Consider the following 21,185-nt stretch of genomic DNA (forward strand, 5'->3'; position numbering starts at 1 on the left):
TTGGGAACGAGTTATTAAACTCCTTCATTTATAAACACAAAGCAAGAACCCTAAACCTAACTATGCCACTAAAATAGTGTAAAAACAATGAGAAGTCCTGTGGCACCTTATGTATTTAGGCATAAGCTTTTGTGGGTAAAAAGCACTTCGACAGATGCATGGAGTGGAAATCAGAGGTAGGGAATCTACTATATATGAGAGAGTTTGTGCATCTGTCCGTCTTTAAGTCCATTTGTTCAAGAACTCCTAATTTCCACCAAATTTGGTATGCAGCTTCCTCTTATTAAAACTTAAAGCAGTCAGGGTTTGGTTGTGCCAGTATAATGAGATGTGCCTGGAATTCAACTGTTTTTCATAAAATGTAAAGGGAGCAGTCTAGTAGGAGGAACAGTTATACTACAGAATGAACACAAAGGGGCAGCAAAGGGCCAGAGAAGGGGACCAGGACAACTATACCTCATTGGGCCAGCAGGGGTGGAAAAGGACCAGCTACCTACTATATATTTCAGCAAGTTTCTTTGTGTGTCTGTCTTCCAGCCAGGAGACATGCACCTCTCTCCCCAGTTGTGCCCGCAGCAGTGGCCATGGACAGGTGCTTCTCATCTGGCCCAAGTTGCTGTGGTGACAGAGGGCTGGGCTGACTACTCACCCCAGGGCAGCATGCATATGGAACCCCCTCATCCTCAGCCCCACCCAGAAAAATGGTATAAATGAAGAAAAACAAAACTTATTTGAGTTAAAGAACCGAGCCAAAGCCAGGTAATTCTAGAGTGTGTGCGTGTATGAACACACACTAGCATATCAAAAGAAGAGAGTTACTTATCAAGTGTGGAACCAGTGTTCGAGGCCAATTCAGTCAGGGTGAATGTGGCTCACTCCCAGAAGCTAACAGGGAGGTGTGAATACCTTTGCAGTGAGATAACTCTTCTAATTCACAAAAATAATGCGGAACTTGTGAAATCATATACTAACACATTTTATTTTATTCCTCTATGCATAGGTTGAGTGAGCTAGATAGTTTTCATGCTGTTAGTTAAATGAGATGGGTTTTGAATAAAGTGTCGAGACCAATGGACCAGCACGTTTAATATACTCAAATAAACGAAGGACAGTTTTTCTCTTACTTGCAGACAGATCCCATACCCATACTGAGCACATAAAAACCCTTTAGGAAATATAAGCTGCACATTAAATACATTGGCCAAGATTTTCAAATGTAACTCTTGATCTTGGGTATCCAACACAAGATGCCTCAAATGGACCCAACTTTCAGGAAGTACTGAGCACCTGCTCTCTGGAGAAAAAAAAACACACACTTCTTTACAGTGTTTCTAGCGGTCTCAAAATTGCTTGAGGAAATTTGGGGCATAATTACTAAAGCAATCCCAATGGGTGGAATTGAGGGGTTCTGGGAGCATGGTTATGTTTCCAGCTTACCCGTAGATTCAACTTATGTCGTAGTTCTACTATCTGCTGAGGAGTGAGGCTGCTGATTTCCTCATGCTCATCATAGAAGTTCTTCTCAAATGGAGGGTATTCAATCTGCAGGTTCAATTATTCACAGTTAGTCTACAAGTCAAGAATCCACTCTGTACACTGGATTTTGGCCAACAGCTGGTCTGGGAGGATGATGGGTTTTTTGGAAATAATTTCAATGTAAAGAGACAGAGAAAACACTTTAAATGGCATAGCAGTGAAATGCTGTCTACCATAATCGGTTGTACATGAGAAATTTGTTTCCAGCAGCCTTCTTCATACCACCTACACCTCACTAAGGGTACGTCTAGACTACAGGGTTTTGTCGACGGAAGTTTTGTCCACAGATACTGTCGACAAAACTTCTGTTGACATAGAGCGTCTAGACACATTCAGTTCTGTCAACAAAGCAAGCTGCTTTGTCGACAAAACCCTGTAGTCTAGACGCAACCCTACAGGCAATAACACCTTCTGTCGACAGAACTCTGTCGACAGAAGGCGTTATGCCTCGTAAAATGAGGTTTACCAGCGTCAACAAAACTGCTGAGTTCTGTTGACATTATGTCGACAGAACTCAGCAGTAGTGTAGTTTTGTCGACAAAAGTGGACTTTTAGGTATAGTTTTGTCGACAAAAGTGGACTTTTGTCGACAAAACTCAGTAGTCTAGACACACCCTAAGAGGCTCTAATCAGTCATTCTAGTCGGTGAGGTGATAACACAGTCAACAATTTTTAACTGAGTTAATCCATGCTTCTTGACTGCACTACCGTCCAGACATCACTGCCACATATGCATAGTTCATTAAAATACTCTCTTAATTTCTTACCATTCTTTATCTCATAGCTCTGTAACCCTCGTTCTGTTCTGCTCAATTACCTCAAACAGATCCAGATTAATTAGCCAATTTAAACCCTTCAATCAGATACATATTTTGAGGTTCTCCACTGATCTTGCTCATTAGACTGAGGAATACACAAATTTCTGAAGTTAAAAGATAGTTAGAAGAAACTCCGTCCCAACCTCTGAATGATCAATAGGTGGTAGAGGATCAATTATTTTTTTGGACGGTGCAATTGGATTCCCATCACTATCATATTCCAAGTTATCCTCTTCCTCTTCTGGCACCACACCAGCAGTAGGGTTTTCTGCCATGTAGCGAAAGTAAGCTTCCTGCAGCAAAACACATCAGTAAAATCACACACAAATCCAATGGGGGAAATACTATTGTATTTTTGCTGAACTGGTGCATATATTAGATGCTGCTTGCTTGAACACCTACCATTGAGGGACAACATGTTCACTAGAACTGGCTCTTCTAGTAAACAGCAATAGTTGTAAAGTCCAAAGGAAAGACTCAGAAGAAATGAAGAAAGCTGCTTTAATGTCCACTAATACCAAAATGCTTTAAAAACTTTTTTCTTCTTCAAAAGACTGATTAAGAAATGTTTGTACCAAGAAATGTGTTATTCTTTATTAAATGGCACAGCCTATTCTTACATCCACAAAGACTACAGATCAAATGCTGCTGCCTTTTAAACATGGAAGTTTGAACAAGAAGTCACTGTACATTCAATTTTTAACACAACCCCTAGCATGCCTCAAATGTTTATTTTCCACTTCCCCCCACCATCTCCTGAGTGATGAAAAGGTGCTTTGCTTCAACATACTAACAGATAATCAACACCCCACTTCAACGGGAAAGAAACAATTCCAAAAGAACACTTGAAGAGAGGCACAAGTTGGAAGTCACTGAAGGCATTGGAAGATCCCACCCAAGACAGCTAACAAAGATGCACATATACTGTAGAGTCTCTCACTGTTAATGTGCAAACCATAACAATTTCATGTCTCACCTGACTCCTCAGCAAAGATTTAGGGTCAGATTTCCAAAGTCCTGTGCATGTACCTGTGTGCAAATGTTTGCACTTGTCTAATCTTCGTATGTGCATTCACCAGACCAATTAGTTCTCTAACCATTTGTGCATAATCTCAGGTATTTGCATGCATAAACTAGCTTCTCTCAAACATATGCAGTTACAGAACTTTGGTGTTGTCCTACATTACTGAAACTAACAGAATAGTTACCAATAAATCACAAAGTATCAAATAATTAAGACTACATATCACATGAATGAATACATTTTGAAATGAAGGCTCTTTTCCTCATTTACGATGTGCACTAAGGCAGGTCTACAAGTAGACTTACCACGCAGCAAGCTAGGGTGTAAAACTACAGCACGCTGCACACTTAGTGTCCATGTAGACCCTACTGCAGTCACAGTACAGCAAAGCATACTATGGCACAGCAGCTTCGTGTGTTGATTTAAACTCCAGCTTGCTGCAAAGTAAGCATTCGTTTAGACATGCCCTTATTGTATTGCCTAGATGCCTCATTTGGGATTGGGGGGCCTAATTGTGAGTACAGAGTAAAAGATGATCTCTGTCCCAACAAGACACAAAACTTGGCTGACAAGTGATCAGTGATTTCCCAAGGTTCCACTGTAGCTCTGTGTTAGATTACTATGCTCTAGATGGAAGAACAAACAGTCTCCAAGGATAGACAGAGAAGCTTGGCACAGCAACTTGGCTGACCTAGCAGCTGAAAAGTGGGTAATGTTTCAGAGAAAAGGGACTCCAGACAAATTTTAAAATATTTGGTCTAACCTTCTAGAAGCTTTTCATTAATTCCTAACAGATGGAGACTGAGATGTCACTCTCCTTTCCCTTCCCTGCTCCCCTTCCTTCCTCTCTTCTCTCCCCCATTTCTTTTCCTTTCTGTTCTTTTATATGGGGAGAGGGAAGAGCGTGGAACCAATATAAACAAAAGATATTACTATAATTACTTTAGATGAGACCCAGATGTATTGAAAACTCCATGTGTGTATTTTAAATTTAATCAGCTGAAAGATCCTCTAACCTACAAGTAAGGAACTGAGACAGTTTTTCTCCTAATATTCTTTATTTCTTTTCTGAAGCATCTGGAAAGACAGGGACAAAAGGGAAACTACTAGACTCTCTTGATGAACTATCAGGATTAATTAAAATGCTATTCAAGTTTTCCTTATACCTAAGTAGCTAAATTTGCAGGGGATAAAATAGATAGAAAGACTGCATAGGAACTCACTTGGTCATCTTCCTCTTCAATGTCATCTCGAATACCCCTGGAAAAACAAGCGGAGAAACAAACTTCCCTGCAAATGTTCCACATACCCAGCTCTGTACTTTCACTTGATTAGTGCTGAGCTACTTTAGTGGAAGACACAACACTAACAATATCAAGCAGCAATTAAATCAGTGTATAATCCCAACCCACAGGAGTTTTCATAATGCATAATTTTGCACAAGCTTAATTTTACTTCCACAAACATGGCTGCAGATTAGGAATTTTACTGATGTGGATTCTACTGTGAAAGTTTCTGAAAAGTGAGCATTTTGGTTTAAGTCCCTGGTGTTACCAAAAGATGTTATTACAAGCCCCATAACTGGAAAGAGACAGGAGCAGGAAGAATCCAGTTCAGAGCTTCCCCAAAGTCAGTGGCAGTTTGGATTCAGTGTTCTGATCAAACTCTGTGCAATACAGTCTACATTAACACGTGATCCCTTTCACAGTAAGTAACAATAGTACATAGTTATTTCATCTAATCAAGATAGACAGGCAAGCTACCCACATGTAAATCTCCTTCTGATCCTGAGCTCAAAATTTCTCAATTGCAGGGAGCAGTAAAGAGCACTGTTCTTAACCTCTGAACTAGGTTTGGAAGAATCTCAATATTTATTACAAGGTTTTGTTTGTATATTTCTAAATTTGTCTGTACTGCAACAGGTTCTTTCACCAGATGATCCTGAAGCAGCCATCTACTCCAATAAATATGGTTTAGACAAAACCAAATATTCCTAATCACCGGAGAACAAAGAGTTTGATCTGGGCCATTCTGGAAATTTAGTAGCAATGTAATGCATTGCCATGCAGGGGATCTCAGTTTAATCTCTCAGTCTCAAGATTTCCATGGCCAGGGATTGCTGAGCAAGGAGTACCTGAACCACACTTGGGAACAATTTTCTTTGGATAATGCGCAGGAAGGCAGTGACTGGTTCTGTAGAGCTCTCTACTTTGTTTTACTGAGCTTCTGTGGAGGGACTTTTTAGTGCAGGGAGGGAAGAAAAGTTGTCAGTGATCCTTCCCAAATAAAATAAAAGCATGTTTTGTTTTCTTATATGTGAATCTTTTAATGTTTTGTTTTGCGGTGCCTCAAAGGGTTCTGCCTATCTACCACCTGATGCTATTTTAGTGCACAGAACTTTAGATTCCATGCTCTGATTATTCACTATATGTAAATTACATGGATCCAATGAACCAATTAAGTATAATGTAATATGGAGAAGATGGTTTTTAAAAGCCTTGAAATGCTCTAACCACCCTTACAAAACAGAATATGAGAGATACTGAAGAGAGCTTACTTTAAATTCTTTCTTTCCTTGTCTTTTTCTTCAAGTCTCTTCATGTCTCGAGCTGCTTGATCCTAAAAGGACACAGAGTCATATCACATAATCAACAGCAAGGATAAGGCTTGGAAAGGAAAATTCCTTATTGCAAAGTTTATACAAAGGAATGAATGACCTTACAAAACATGATAAATCTGAAGGGGGAAACTCTGTCATATTGTAATAGGAATGAATTAAATAAGAGGTAGGTCATTCCATCATGCCACAGAGACAACACTTTTGGGATTCAACAGTCTCTCATTCCATGACCTATTATGTTAACCATATCACACCACTGACTAATTCCTTGGGAGTTTCTAGCTGTTGTGGACAAGGGCTGCTCTGGCTGGCTGGAGCAGCCCCTGCCTCCGGGGGCAGGGGAGCTAGGCCAGTTGCTCCAGCCCCTACCGGTTAACCATTCACATCCCTAATAAAAGTTATAGAAAACCTGACCTATGAGGAAAGTTTAAAAAACAACAGGGAATGTTTAGTCATGAGAAAAGAAGATTGAGGAGGGACCTGATAATCTTCAAGTATGTTAAGGGATGTTACAAAGAGAACTGGGATGAATTGTTCTTCAAGTCCACTGAAAATAGGACAAGAAATAATGGGCCTAATCTGCAGCAAGATAGTTAGATTTACATTGGATAACAGGAAAAACTAAGGCCAGGTCTACACTACAGGGAAAAGTCGAATTAAGATACATAACTCCAGATGTTAATTACATAACTGAAGTTGACACACCTTAGAGTTTCTGCGACATTCCCACTGTGGGACATTGATGGGAGCAAACGTTCCGGTCAGCTTCCCTTACTCCTCACGAGAAGCAGGAGTACCAACATTGACAGGGGCAATTAGTTCAATTTAGCAGGTCTTGACTAGACCCGCTCAATCGAACTCCAGATCGACCACAGCAGCGCTGACAAGCCCTAAAAGTATAGTTAAGCACCACAATAGGCTTCCCAAGAGAAATTGTGAAATCCACGTCACTGGAGGTTTTTATTAATAGGTGAGAGAAATCAGGGATGGTCTAGGTCAGTGTTTCTCAACCTTATTTTTTTTTTTTTTTAAAAAAAGTACCCCTTTTTCAAAAATAAATAAAGTATGTAAGTACCCCCCAGTACCTACAGTTTTCAGACACACCATTTTTTTCCCCCTACCATTGCAACACATTGGTTTAAACAACTTAATCATAGCCAGGCAGGTGATGAAATTTGTGGGTATATAAAGTACAAAAATAATAAAGCACTGTAAAACTTAACACAAAAATTCAGTTTTCTCCAAATTTTAGTTGTGTGGACGTACCCCCCACCCCCCCAACTGCTCTTAAGTACCCCTAAGGATGCTCATACCACTGGTTGAGAAATACTGGTCTAGGTGTAATTTTGTACTTCCTCAGTGCAGTATATTGCACCTCCAGCAGTCCCTTCCAAACTAACATTTCTATGAGTCTTATAGAAAATTTTATTTTGGCTTTAGTCACTCAAATGGTTTTTACATATTTTGGGATTATAACAAAAATTCTCATGAAGACTCTAATATACCAAGTACAGCCGTAGCTGTATCAACAGTTAGCAATATTACTGTGAATAGCACATTGAAGAATACTAATACAACCCTTAAACTATTGTATATTTGGTTAGGTTTCTGGCTCCTGATTAGGGATGTTAAAATGTGTTTATTTTTGTAAACATGTAACTGCTGAATTTTTCAGCAATTACATGTTTACATGCGGGAGGGGGAGGAGGGCGGGGGAACAGGGATGCAGGCAAGATACAGAGGTAGGAGTGGAGAGTGGGAGGTAGGTGGCTTGGCGGGAGCCGGCTCCCCATGTGCATTGGATCCCGCCTGCTCGCCCCCACCACCTGCACTACTGCCTCTATCAGCTCATCAGTTAACTGTGTGCATACGTACACATTCACATCCCTACTCCTGACTGGAGAAGATTTTAACATCTAAATTCATAAACACTTAATGAGTTGGGGCTTGCCTCCACTTCAGCCATGAATGCTTCCAAGGGATCATCTTCACTGTCAGAGTCTGCAGATTTGGAATTAAACTGCTGGCGAGTGGGTGAATTCTCTGCAGGAATGTATGGCAAATCAACATTGCTGGAATCTTCCTCTTCATCCTCGAAGTATCTGATAAGTAAAAGAGAGCAATTTAAAACATAGTAATGGACCAAGTCAGCACATGGCTATACCATGTCATGCAGTAGTCTTGCAGGACTTCTATTTGTAAAGCCATTGATTTGAGTCTCTGTATAACTGACTGGATTGAATAACAAAACATTATACTCATCTAGTTCTTTCTATTACAAGACTTTGAAGTGTGTTACAGGTATGAATGCATTGAGCTCATAGCTGAAGTAAGACAGGCAGCTGTGATCAACTGTTACTCTTCCCAAACCCACTCCAGAGCCAGCTCCTGCTACAGGGCACCATTCTGTTACCCTCCTCAACCACTACAGTGTCTAACAACCTCACATATTTTTAATGTTTAAATATGTTCTACAGACAAACCGTGACAAAGAGAATAAATGATTTGCCAAAGGCCAAACAGGAAGCCTGTGCCAGAGCAGAGAACTGAACCTGGGTCTCCAAAAAGTCCCAGGCTATGTCTAGACTACATTCCTCTTTCGAAATAGGAATGTTGTCTAGACATAGCCCCAGTCTAGAGCTCTAAGTACTGGACAATCCTTTCTTTGATAGAAAAGTCAACTTCAGACCATTTGATTGAGGAGTATACCAACCATCAACTGTTAGGGTTTGTAACTTGGGGGTGATTTTAGACCCCTAGATGTCAGTCAGTTTTTTAACCACATGCATATGGATAAGAGTTGACACTTTTCATTCCAGATAGAGACTTTGCCACTGTCATCTACATTATCATCACCTCCAGATAAGAGTACCACAAAGGCTTAACCTTAAAACTATTGAGAGACTGCGGTGGGTGCAGAATGCAGTGGCTCCCTTACTGAATCGGCCATCTTGCTCGGAATATGCGACAGCCGTACTCCCGGAACTGCACTGGCTGACTGGAATTTCGGGTGTTGGTTCTGATCTATAAAGCCCTAAGTAGCCTGGGACTGGCCTACTTGAGAGTTCACTGCTCTCCCCATATCATCCTGCCACAGCCGTAGTCAGCAGGGATGCTTAAGCTGGATTGGTCCTGCCTTGGGCAGGGGGCTGGACTTGATGACCTCTTGAGGTCTCTTCCAGCTCTATGATTTCCCTCGGGGGAAGCCGGCAGTGGGGGCAGCCCAGGCGCGCCTGGGATGTCCCGGCACCGGAGCCCCTCCGCAGCTTTGCAAAGCCTCAGGGGAAGCCGGTGGCAGGGCATCCCAGGCGCGCCTGGGATGTATACCCGGCGTACAAGACAACCCCTGATTTTTGGGGGATGTTTTTTAACATAAAAAGTCATCTTGTACGCCGGAATATACGGTAATTAAAATAAGTTTCACAAACATCTCCCATGGATATTATTTCTTTTTCAAATACAAAAAAACCCAGGCTAAGGGAATTTGTAACTTCTCTGCTTGTTAGTTTCCATCAACGAAATTTGCTCCCTGAAATCTCTAAAACAACCAAACCTAGAACAGAATACACAAAAGAAAGTAGCATAGCTTACGCATTCTCCTCATCAAAGTTGGCTCGTTTTGACCCAATTTTGTAGAAAGAAGGGAGCTGAGGTGGTGCTGACTTTCCAAATGCAGCTGAAGAGCCAGCTGCTCCAAAAGCACTATGGGACTGCTGAGGGAGTTTTGGTTCTTCTTTCTTTCCAGGGGTTATGGCAAATCCTCCAAAACCAAAGCCTCTTTTGGTACCAGGTCCACCTTTGTTCCAGTTCATGATGTCAGCAGTATCTCTGTTAAGGTCAGGATATACCAGTTAACCAGATACAAAAGGCACAAATCCCTTTGACCAGGGATTCCTACAGTCATCTGGAGAGGGATGTTTGAGAAGACAACCTGAACTGTTTCCCAAGCAGAATTGTGACTTTGTTCCTTTACTGAAAACATTAATATATTCACTTTGCATTAAAGAGAAATGAGCAGGTTGCTTTCCAAAATGTTGTATCCCTCAAAAAGTTCCATCAATAAAAAAAAATACATGTTACTAAGTTTATGAACAAGGCCTGGTCTACACTTTGTGTGTGTGTGTGGGAGGGGAGGGGAAATCGATCTAAGGTATGCAACTTCAGCTACGTGAACAGTGTAGCTAAAGTCAACTAACTTATACTTACTTACCACGGTGTCTTCTCTGCAGTGCATCGACAAGAGACGCTCTACCATCAACTTCCCTTACACTTCTTTGAGGTGGAATATCATAGCTGACAGGAGAGTGATCAGAGGTTGATTTATTTACTTCATAAATTAACTCCCACTGGATCGATCAATGCCCTGTCACTCTGGCCAGTAATGACAACAAACCCTCAAATACTCTATCACTGTTCATTAACACAGTGCTTAACAAACATTCCTGCCCTGTAGATTTTACAATCCAAGATGCACAATAAACCTAAGGCAAGGACCCTGAACACAAGAACCTATGTTGGAAAAGAAGTGAAAAGTCAACTGAATAAATATTTTGCATTTCTATACACTCCCATCTCTGAATGTTTTACAGCTCTGTAAATACTGCACAGCTGAAACCCAGCTACCTTGAGAGAGGAAGGCAATAAGCAATTAGCACACAGCAAACCACAGGGTGAGGGGAAATGTCGGTCAAGAACAAAAACTCAAACCTAATTTCTTAAGAGACGTGCTTTGGGATATTTAAGATACACACAGAGTAGATAGCACTTCAATTTTTTAGGACATATTTGAAAGATTCTTATCCAATCTGCTTGCTCAGAATTGTTTTCTACATCTGGAGAGATAAAGGCCTGAGTTGTTAATGCTACTAAGATTTGACCATGATTCCATTAAGTTTAGTATTTCCCAAAGCTTGGACAACTAAAGACAGACCTTCTTCAAGGCACGCACACGCACACACAAAAACAGGCATGAGGGTCCTAGATTAGCAGTTCTCTGCATTCACTGGGACTCTTTCAATTACATTGCAGGTCACAGGTAAGAGAAATAACCAGCAAGTCTGAGTAAATCCTGTATACTATTTTCTACACAAAGCAGTTACCAGTTTAGAATCTGCTCAACAAATCTGAAAGTCTAGAACATGGAGCTCACAAGGTCGTTTTTGGAAAAATTAATTCCTCTGCGCTCCATGGTAGAAGCTGACTCGAATAATCTATTCTCCCCACTTGCACTGACACACTTCCCAGGCTCCAAACCTACTGATATTTCACAAACACCTGAATCATGGAACACTTATATTACAATTCATCAAGTTCAGCAAAAGCTGTTTTAACTAAGAAATCTGGGAATTAAATAAAGTGTATCTTTTAAAAAGACAACTGGAAAAGCAAATATCAAGTATAAGAAGAAGAAACATTCTCTGTCTGTTCTGCAGACACCAATCTATCATACTTGATTACAAAGTCCACTCAAGTCTTTGCTATTGATTTTTATATGGATGGTGCTCAGCCACCACAGTGACAAGATGCAGGAGAAAACCCTAAAGACAAACAGAAATCTGAATGCACATTTCCCAATCGACATCATATGGGGGAAGAGAGACACTGAGGCCCCCATCTTCTCTAGAGGCTGCCTTGTCTTTAAGAGTGGGGATACTACAGTAGTTGCCCCACCCCCAGGTTCATCACACTTCAGGAAATGTACTGGTTAAGAGAAGAGAGGGGATTATATGCCTTGCAGATTGAGAAGGAAACAGACACTATGGCTTCCTAACACCACAAGATCATTTTGTCGTGTAGAAGATCCTACTCTGGGTGAGTGGATGGAGAAGAATCCCTCACCAGATCACTCTGCTGGGAACAGACAGGAAAGAAGGAACAGTGCAGCCTCCTCTCTCTGGATCATTTAAATTTGAAGGAGTGGGACAAGCTGCACCCTCCTCTTTTCCCCATAAACCAGTCAACGATGGGCAAAGTGAGGAAAACACTGCAGTCTCATTCTCCCAGAAATCACCCAATCAGGGATTGTGTGTGTATGCAGGAAGAGTTAAAAAAAAAAAAAAAGAAGAGAACCACTCTGCCCCCCTTCACATCTCCTCCCTACCCAAAATCACAGGGACTGGGTGTGGGAGGGAAGACTGGGGAACCACACTTGCAGCATCTTTCCCCTCCGGGGGGAAAAGCTACATGCAGCTCTTGCCCCCTCTCTCCCTCATGAGCCAAGATTGTGGGGCAGCAAGGATGAAAATATCCTGATACCCCCATATCAAGCTACAGTGTCCAAGCCCACCAGGCAGCATGATTGCTTGGGTGGGGGGTAAGCCCCACCATGCCTTAGTAGGGATGAAGCACACTACTTCAGTTTGAGGGTAAGATCCATTCTTCCTTAGGGGATAAGCATGAGACTGTAGCTTGGTTTTGGGATAAGCTCTATGCTGCTCTAGAGAAAGGGGAGCCACTACAGCTCTGTGGGACTGGGGGGGGGTCCACACTGCCCAGAGAGGGGACATTGTAGCTTGGTTTTTGGTCCTATTCATGCCACTCTTGGAGGAGGGGGTCTATCCTAACTTGAGCTGGGGGTGAAATTCACACCATCATGGGGAGTCACTGTCTATAGCTCAGTGTGTAGGTTAGGGATGTAAACAATCATTAAAATGCTAACCAGTTAAATGGAAAATTATACCATTTAATTGGCAAGCAGCAGCCAGGGCTGGATTCCTGCCTGCCCTCCTGGGCCATGTTAGAGGGTCTGGAGTCCACCCGGATGGCCTACTGCGGCCAGGACCCGGGTCCCACCGGCCTGTCCAGCATGGCTGGGACCAGAATTCCACCAGCCCACAACAGCACAGCTAGGAACCCACCTGCCCGCCAAGATGGGACTCCTGTCGGCCTACCTGCCCAGGCAGCCGGCCCGGGGCCAGGAGTCTACCAGCATGGACAAGGTCCCACCTGGCATAGCCGGAGGGGAGGGGGGGTCATGCCTGCTGCCCCCTTGCAGCTGGACACACTCAGCCAGAGCTGCTCCAACCCGGCACGTGCTGCCGTCCAACCCGTTCCCAGGGAAAGCGGCCCCATAGCCCAGTGCTTACGGTTAACCGTTTGCATCCCTAGCGGGGGTGCACGGCAGCCGGGGGGGGGGGGCTGTGGGACCCGCGCTTCACCGGAGGGAGGGGCGAGCCCCGCGCGGTAGCCAGGTGGGGGAGGGGCGCTGTGGCTCGGTGGGGGGGGGGGGGTCAGACCCGCGCTGCCAGGCGAAGGGGCTGAAGAAACAGCAGCAGGCGGCCCCTCCCCCCTCGCTTTGGGGCCCCGCTCCCGAGGGGGTGGCCGGGGGGGGGCGAGGCCTGGAGGGCCGCGGGGCTCCTCGCGCAGGGGGCGGGCCCTTTGTCCGGGGCAGGCCCGAGCTCCGCCAGCCGCGCTAGGCCGCCGCCACAGGGGGGCCCCCGCCCGGCCGGGCCGCGCGGGGAAGCGAGCTGCGGGGCCGCCCCTCCCCCACCTTTCCACTCACTGGCTCCTCGGGCTCCGCTGGCTCCAGCCGCCTCTTCCCCCGTTACCGGGAGGGGGAGGGGAACGTCCGTGCGTGGGTGACGCGGTGAGGTCACGGCGCGCCGCGGCGTGCGCATGCGCACGAGAGGGCGCGGAGGCCGCCGGAGGACGGGCAGGGGCGACCCAGCCGCCAGCCCCTAGAGGGCGGGGCTGGGGAGACAAGCTCAGGTCCCGCTGGGGCTGGGCGAGGCGGCAGCCTGGAGACTGCCCATTGCCCCCCCCCCCCCCCGGTGCATGGGGGAGCAGCCGGGCCGCGCAGCCCTGGTGACACAGACACCCCAGAGCTGCCCTCCGGCCTCGGGGGGCTGCCAAGGCACGTGAACCCCAAAGGCTCAGCTCTGGAAGGCGACACAGCTGTCACCCTTTGAGACCAAGCCCAGTGCTGGCTGGGGGAGCGGGAGAACCCCAGGACCCTGTGTCCCTCCGCCTTGGCTTAAATCATAGTCGCACGAGTTCAGTGTTTCCCAGCTTTTTTCTTTTTTGTAAAGTGCCCCTTTAAAAAAAATTAGAAGTGCCCCCAGTACCTACCGTTTTCAGACACACGCATTTTTTTTCTACCATTGCCACACATTTGTTTAAACAACTTAATCGTAGCCAGGCAGGTGATGAATTTTTGGGGTGTAAAAAGTGCAAAAATAATAAAACGCTGTAAAACTTAAAACAAAAATTCCGTTTTTTCCAAATTTCAATGGTGTTGATGTACCCCCCAGACTTCTCTCGAGTACCCCTAGGGGTACTGGTATCACTGGTTGAGAAACTCTGTACCAATTAACTGGAGCATATGGCTGAACTTGATGACCTCTTGAGGTCCCTTCCAGTCCTATTATTCTATGATTCTATGGCTCCATAGGTTTATTGTAGGGCAAGCCAACCACATTCATAAACAATCAACCATATACTTGAGTTTAGGTGCTAGTACCTCTGTGCATGCATCTGTCTGTCTGCTCAAGAACTCCTAAACAATAAGAACAAGAGCTTCAGAGGAGTAGCTGACTACAGAGTAGTCTGTAACTGGAAAAACTTAAAAAACAACTAATAGTTTAGCAGCACCTTAAAGACTAGCAAAACATGTAGTAGTAAATGATATCATGAGCTTTCGTGGGTACAAACCACTTCTTCAGATGAAACAAGGACCACCACATTTGGTATGCAGCTTCCTTTTCTAATAACTTAAACAGAGGTGAGCATTTGGTTGTGCCAGGACAACAGGATGTGCCCAGAATGGGACTGCATCTCAGAAAACCATGCGCAGTGAGAGGGCAGTGAGCAAGCATGGTGAGCAGGCATCGAGCAAAGGTGGCGAGCAGGCAGCAAGGGCGATGAGCTGGCGCAGCAAGTGAGGGCAGCAAGTGGGTGGGGGGCAATCAGACAGTCAGCAACGAAAGAGCGGGCAGTGGGCAGCAGTCAGTGAGCAGTCAGGCAGCGGGCATGCGTGCAGCTAACAAGTGCATGTGGCAGGTGAGCGGGCAGCGAATGAGTGGGAAGTGAGTGAGCGGATGGTAGGCAGGTGGGCAAATGGGCGGGCAGTGGCTGGGAGTGCAGTGTGTGGCGGGCAGGCGGCGAGTGCATGCGGCGAGTGAGCAAGTGGCGAACGAGCAGGCAGCAGGCAAGCGGGTGGCAGGCGAACAGGTGGCGAGCGAGCGGGTGGGCATCTGGCATGTGAGTGGGTGGGAAGCGCGGGCAGGGAGTGGGCAGAAGGGCAGTGAGCCAGCGAATGACCTCTTCAGTCGGGTGTCAAGCCATATCGGGAAGGCGGCAAGTGGGCGGGAGAGTGAGTAGGTGGTGAATGACGGGGCAGTGGGCAAGCGGCGAGTGGGCGAGCGGTGAAGTGGGCAGGCAGGAGGCGGGTGGACAGCGGGCAAGTGAGTGAGTGGACAGCAGCGGGCGGGTGAGTGCGGCAAGCAAGCAGCAAGCGAAGGGCACGATCAAGGGTAGCAAGCAAGACCCGCAACCAGATGGAGAACGAACAGGCATAAAGCGGGCGCGGCGAAGGTGCAGCAAACAAGTGGGGACTGGGCGGCAAGTTGTCGGCGAGTGAATGTGGCGAGCGGGTGGTAGGTGAGCAGGTGTTCAGCAAGTGTGGCGAGTGGGCATGACAAGTGGATAGTGAGCAGGCAGGCTGGAGGCAGGCAGCAAGTGAGCAGGCAGCAGGTCAGTGGGTGGCGAGCGGGCAGGAGAGCGAATGGTGGGCAAGCAGGTGAGCGGCAGAGCATCCAGTGGATGGGGGCAGGCAGCAAGTGGTGGGTGGTGAGCGGGCAGGTGGCAAGTGGGTGAGCAGCAAGTGGGCGTACGGCAGCGGGGACCGGGCAGTGAGTTGACAGTGAGCAAACGTGCCGAGCAGGCGGGTCGCAGGTGAGTGGGTGGTGAGCGAGTGTGGCGAGTGGGCATAGTGAGTAGGCAGCCAGCGGGAGGTAGGCAAGTGGGCAGCAAGCAGGTGGTAAGCAGGCAGTTGGCAATGGGTGGGCGAGCATGGTGAATGGGCAGTGAGCAAGTGCAGGGTTCGGGCAGCGAGCGAGGGGGTGAGTGGGAGCGGGGTCGGCGAGTTGGTGCTGCGAGTGAGGGCAGCAAGCGAGTGGCGGGAGAGTGGGCGATGAGCAGTGAGCAGGTGGTGAGTGAGTGGGCATTGGGCGAGCAGGCAATTAGTGGGCAGTGGGTGGTGAGCAGACGGTGGGCAGGTGGGGAACGGGCAGCAGGTAGCAGGCGAGCGGGTGGCAAGTGGGCGGCAGGAGAGCAAGCACTTCAACCGGGTGTCGAGCAGGCATCAGGAGGGTGGTGGGTGGGCAGTGAGTGAGCAGTGGGCGAATTGGCAGTCAGTGGTGAGTGAGCAACGAGCAAGCGGGCATGCAGACAGTGGCCAGCGGCCAGGGGGAATGCGGATGGGTGACAAGCAGGTGGCAAGCGAGCCGGCAGCGGGTCAGTGGGTGGTGAGTGAGTGGGCAGGTGAGCGGGCAGGCAAGAGGGCGGCGGGCGAGCAGGTGGGTGGCGGAGCCGCCAGTGGGCAAGCAGGCGGGTGACAAGCAGGCGGCAAGCGGGCGAGTGGGCGGGCGGTAGAGAGGCCAGTGGGTAAGGGCAGGTAGCAAGTTGCAGGCGGCGAGTGGGCGATTGGCAAGCAGGCAGATGGCAGCAGGTGGTGAGTGTGGTGGGCAGCAAGCAAGCGCGGTGAATGAGGGCAGCAAGCGAGAGCCTCAAGCAGATGGTGAGCGAATGGGTGAAGAGTGGGCGCTGTGAAGGTGCAGTGAACAAGCCAGGAGAGCAGGTGGCGAGCAAGTGCTTCGATCGGGTGTCAAGCAGGCATTGGGAGGGTGGCGAGTGGGTGAGCAGGCGGCCAGTGCGCTGGGGGCGAGCAGACGGGTGGCGAGCGGGTGAGGGGCAAGTGGGTGGCGAGCGGGCAGGTGGGCAGGTGAGCGCTGCGAGTGGGTGGCGAGTGGGCAGCAGGCTGGTGGCAGGAGAGCAGGTGAGGAGCAAGCGGGCAGGCGGGAGATGGGTGGGCGGTGGGCGAGCAAGCGGACAGCAGCGGACAGGTGAGTGCGGTAAGCAGGTTGCTAGCGAGAGTGGCGAGCAAGAGAGACGATCAAAGGCCGCAAGCAGGTGACAAGCGAGCGGGCGGAGAGTGGATGTGGTGAAGGTACTGCAAACAAGTGGGGACTGGCCAGCAAGTTGGCAGCGAGCAGGTGGCAGGTGAGCGGGTGTTGAGAAAGTGTGGCGAGCAGGCAGTGAATGGGCATGACGAGTGGGCGAGCAGCTGGCAACGTGCGGGTGACCGCAGCGAGTGGGCAGTGAAGAAGCGCGGTGAGCGGGCAGCGAGTGAGAGTAGTGAGCGAGGGAGTGAGCGGGGGCAGCAAGTAGGCGCTGCGAGTGAGGGCAGTGAGCAGTGAGCAGGCGGTGAGTGAGCGGACGTTGGGCGAGCGGGCGGGAGTGGGTGGTGAGCGTGTGGCAGGTGGGCGGGGAGCGGGCGACGGGTAGCAGGAGAGTGAGCACTTCGACCGGGTGTCGAGCAGGCATCGGGAGGGTGGCAGGCAGGGGCAGCAAGTGAGCAGCAGGTGAGTGGGCGGCAAGTGAGAGGAAGCAGGCGTTGGACACACGGGCGGCGAGCGGAAGGGGGTGTGCAGGTAGGTGACAAGCAGGTGGCGGGTGAACAGGTGGCGAGCAAGTGGGCAGCGGGTCAGCAGGTGGCAAACAAGTGGGCAGAGGGTCAGTGGGCAGCAAGCGAGTGGGCAGCCGGTCAGCAGGTGGTGAGCAAGCAGGGGGGTAAGCGGGTGGTGGGCAGGCGGGGACTGGGTGGCAGGCAGCAGGAGAGCAGGCGGTGAGCAGGTGGCAGGAGAGCAAGCGCTTCGACCAGGTGTCAAGTAGGCATTGGGAGGGTGGCAGGCAGGGGCAGCGAGTGAGCAGCGGGCGACTGGGCAGCGAGTGAGAGGAAGCGGGTGGTGGGTGCAGAGGCAGCGAGTGGCTGGGGGTGTGTGTGGGCGGGTGACAAGTGGGCGGCTGGCGAACGGGCAGCGAGCAAGCGGGCAGCGGGCAGCAAGTGTGCGGGCAGCGGGGCAGCGGGCGGCAAGCAAGCGGAGGGGGCAAGCAAGTGGCGGAGCGGCCAGTTGGCAGGAGCCGGGAGGTGAGCGGGTGGGTGGAGGTCAAACAAGCAAGCAAGCGGACAGCAGTGCATGGGTGAGCACGGCGAGTGGCAGCGAGCAAGCGCGGTGAGTGATTAAGCAGGTGGTGTGCAAGCAGGAGGAGAGTGAAGGCGGTGAGCAGGTAATGAGGGTGGCAAGCAAGCAGTTCGAGTGGGCAGCGAGCAAGCAAGTTGAGTTGGCAGCAAGCAAGTGGATGGTGAGCGAGCATCGAGCGAGGGCGTCGAGTGAGGGTGGCAAGCAGACAGTGAGCAGGCTGAGTGCGGGAGTGGCAAAGGTGCAGCAAACAAGTGAGGACTGGGCAGTGAGCTGGCAGCGAGTAAGTGTGGCGAGCGGGCAGCAAGAGAGTGCAGTGAGCAGGTAGAGAGCAGGTGGCAAGGGATATGATGAGCAGGTGGCCAGCGGGCGCAGTAGGTGGGTGGCGAGCGAATGCAGCAGGCGCAACGAGCAGGCGGTGAGCAAACACTGCGGGCGGCAAGCGAAAGGCAAAGGGACATTGAGTGGGTGCAACGAATTAGCAGTGACCAAATGGCAAGCGACTGGCGGCTGGGTGTGGCGAGTGGGAAGTGAGCAAGTGGCAAATGAGCAGCGACCAGATGTGGTGACCAGGTGGCAACTGGGCAGCGAGCGAGCGGCAACTGGATGCGGCAGAGGTGTGGCTAGGGACCGGATAGCAAGTGAGCAGGAGGCGAGCGGGCATGGAGTGAACGTGTTGAGTAGGCGTGGCGAAGGTGCGGTGAAGGAGTGGAGACCGGGTGGCGAGCCAGCGGTGAGCAAAGGGCCAGTGGGTACAGCAAGTGAAAGGCAAAGGAACGTTGAGTGGGTGCAGTGATCTAGCAGTGATCAAATGGTGAGTACGAAGGTGCGGTGAAAAAATATGGGAACCGGGCAGTGAACGGGCGCAGCAAGTGAGCAGGAGACGAGCGGGCATGGCGATCAAGCAGGTGGTAAGCGGGCACAGCGAGCCAACAGGAGACAAGTGAGGGATGCGAGCGAAGGTGGCAAGCAGGGGCAGAGACCCGTGGGGCGAGCGAGAACGGAGACCGGGGGCAAGAGAGGGCAGAGACCAGAGAGCAAGCAAGTGGCGAGCCAAGGCAGTGAGTGGGCTTGCAACCTGGCTGCGAGGAGGCTGCAAGGGGCCGGTGAGCGGGTGGCGAGAGAGTAGGGAGGGGCCAGCAAGTGGGCGGTGAGGGGCTGATGTAGGGGGCGCAGGGAGGCCAGCATGGGGGCCAGCGAGCAGCTGGCAAGAGGCTAGAGCAGGGGTGGCAAGCGGGAGGCGTGGGGCCAGCGAAGTAGCAGCAAGCGGATGGTCAGGGAGCAGCAAGTGGGTGATGGGGGAGCAGCAAGGGGTCAGCGAGGGGTCGGTGAGAGGGCGGCAACCTGGCTGCAAGGGGCCTGTGACTGGACAGCAAGCAGGTGGCAAGTGGGCAGCAAGATGCTAGTGACACGCCATCAAGTGAGCGGACGGCGAGAGAGCAGTGACTGAGTGGCGATGGGCTGGTAATTGGGCAGCGACAGGACAACAGGGGGATGGCAAGAAGGCGGATGGTGAGCGAGCTGCGAGGGGCCAGTGAGTGATGGAGTGGCGAGGGAGTGGCAAACGGCTTGCAAGGGAGCAGTGAATTGGCAGCAAGTGAGTGGAAGGGAGCGGGTGAGCAAGCCAAGGAGCGGTGAGGGACTGGTGAGAGGGCAACAAGCGTGCAACAGCGCAGCAAGCAAGCAAGCAATAAGGGGTCGGTGAAGGAGCAGCAAGGGGCCAGTGAGCGGTGAAGGAGCAGTGAGGGGCAGGCCAGCAAAGGAGCGGCAAGGGGACTATGAGCGAGCAGCAAATGGCTGGCGAGTGGGTAGCCAGCGATGAGAGCGGTGAACAAGCGGTGAGGGCACAGCAAGCAGTGATTAGGGAGCAGCAAGGTGAGGGAGTGTCAAGCAGGCGGTGAGAGGGCATCAAGTGGCCGGCAAGCGGGTGGCAAGGGAGCAGTGAGTGGGCAGCAAGGAAGCTGTGAGTGGGCCACAAGGGGCCCTCTAGGCAGCAATGAGCAGGCAGCGAGCGGTTAGCATGCGAACATCAAGAGGATGACGAGTGAGTGTCAAGGAACCCATGAGCAAGCGGCGAGGGGCCAGCGAGCAGGCACAGAGAGGCCAGCGAGCAGGTGGAGATCAAGTGGAGAGCAAGTGGGAAGGGGCTGGCGAGCAAGTGGCGAGGGGATGGCAAGTGGGCAGAGGGACCTGTGAGCACGCAGTGAGAGGCCAGCAAGCAAGCGGGAGGAGAATAAGTGGCAAGGGGCTAGCAAGCAAGTGGGTAGCAAGGGGGCAGTAAAGGGGGCGGCGAAGGGACAGCAAACAAGAGGGCAATGAGCAAGTGGCAAGGGACCAGTGAGCAAGCGGTGAGGGACCCATGAGCGAGCAGTGAGAGGCCAGTTACAGGAAAGCAGCACAATCCTGGCAAGCTGGCAGCAAAAGGGCAGCAACCTGGCTACAAGGGGCCCAGTGAGCAAGGCTGGCAAGCGAGTAGCCAGGGGCTAGTGACATAGGAGTATCTGGTGAGGGGCTGGGAGTGGGTGGTGAGGGGCTGGTGAACAAGCAGTGAGAGAGCGGCAAGGGAATGGCGAGCAAGCAGCAAGGGGAAGGTGAATGGGTGGCAAGCGAATGGCGAGCAAGTGGCGGTAAGTGAGCTATGATGGGCCATAACTGAGCGGTTATTGGCTAGTGAAGGGCCAGCAACTGAGTGGTTACTGGCTGGTGAAGGACTGGCGAACAAGTGGTGAGGAGCCAGTGAGCGGGCTGTGAGGGGTCTGCAAGCAAATGGTGAGGTGCTGGCGAGAGGGTGGCAAATAAGTGACAGTGGGCCAGTTATGGAGCAGTGAAGGGCCAACAAGTGAGAGGCTGGCAAGTAAGGGGGCAGCAAGCGAGCGTTGAGTGGGTGGATGATTGTGGTGAGCGAGCGGGAAGGGGCTGTCAAACAAGCAGCAAGCAAGCGACCGACAGGTTAGTGAGCAGGCGGTGAGCAAGGGGCTGCCAAGTGGTCA

General features: G+C 50.1%; 1 protein-coding gene across 6 annotated transcripts in view; it reads right to left on the reverse strand.

Moving 5' to 3' along the window:
• DDX42 (DEAD-box helicase 42) overlaps positions 1-13,616 on the reverse strand; it is a 37,821-nt gene extending 24,205 nt beyond the window's left edge. Inside the window, exons 1-8 of one of the 6 annotated variants that reach the window (XM_075911580.2) lie at positions 13,500-13,531; positions 10,209-10,291; positions 9,590-9,826; positions 7,950-8,100; positions 5,936-5,997; positions 4,602-4,638; positions 2,498-2,647; positions 1,438-1,542 (exon numbers count right to left, since the gene is read on the reverse strand). In XM_075911580.2, the coding sequence (XP_075767695.2) occupies positions 1,438-1,542; positions 2,498-2,647; positions 4,602-4,638; positions 5,936-5,997; positions 7,950-8,100; positions 9,590-9,810 (726 nt within the window). In that variant the 5' untranslated portion in view covers positions 9,811-9,826; positions 10,209-10,291; positions 13,500-13,531. Of the gene's footprint in view, positions 1-1,437; positions 1,543-2,497; positions 2,648-4,601; positions 4,639-5,935; positions 5,998-7,949; positions 8,101-9,589; positions 9,827-10,194; positions 10,292-13,487 lie in introns of those variants that run through there. The other 5 variants (XM_075911578.2, XM_075911579.2, XM_089774081.1 and 2 more) reach the window with 5 other exon arrangements.
• Between the last annotated feature and the right edge of the window lie 7,569 nt (positions 13,617-21,185).

The sequence above is a fragment of the Pelodiscus sinensis genome, chromosome 29, assembly GCF_052426305.1.
Source record: "Pelodiscus sinensis isolate ZL-2025 chromosome 29, ASM5242630v1, whole genome shotgun sequence".
In the NCBI taxonomy this organism is placed as follows: domain Eukaryota; kingdom Metazoa; phylum Chordata; order Testudines; family Trionychidae; genus Pelodiscus; species Pelodiscus sinensis.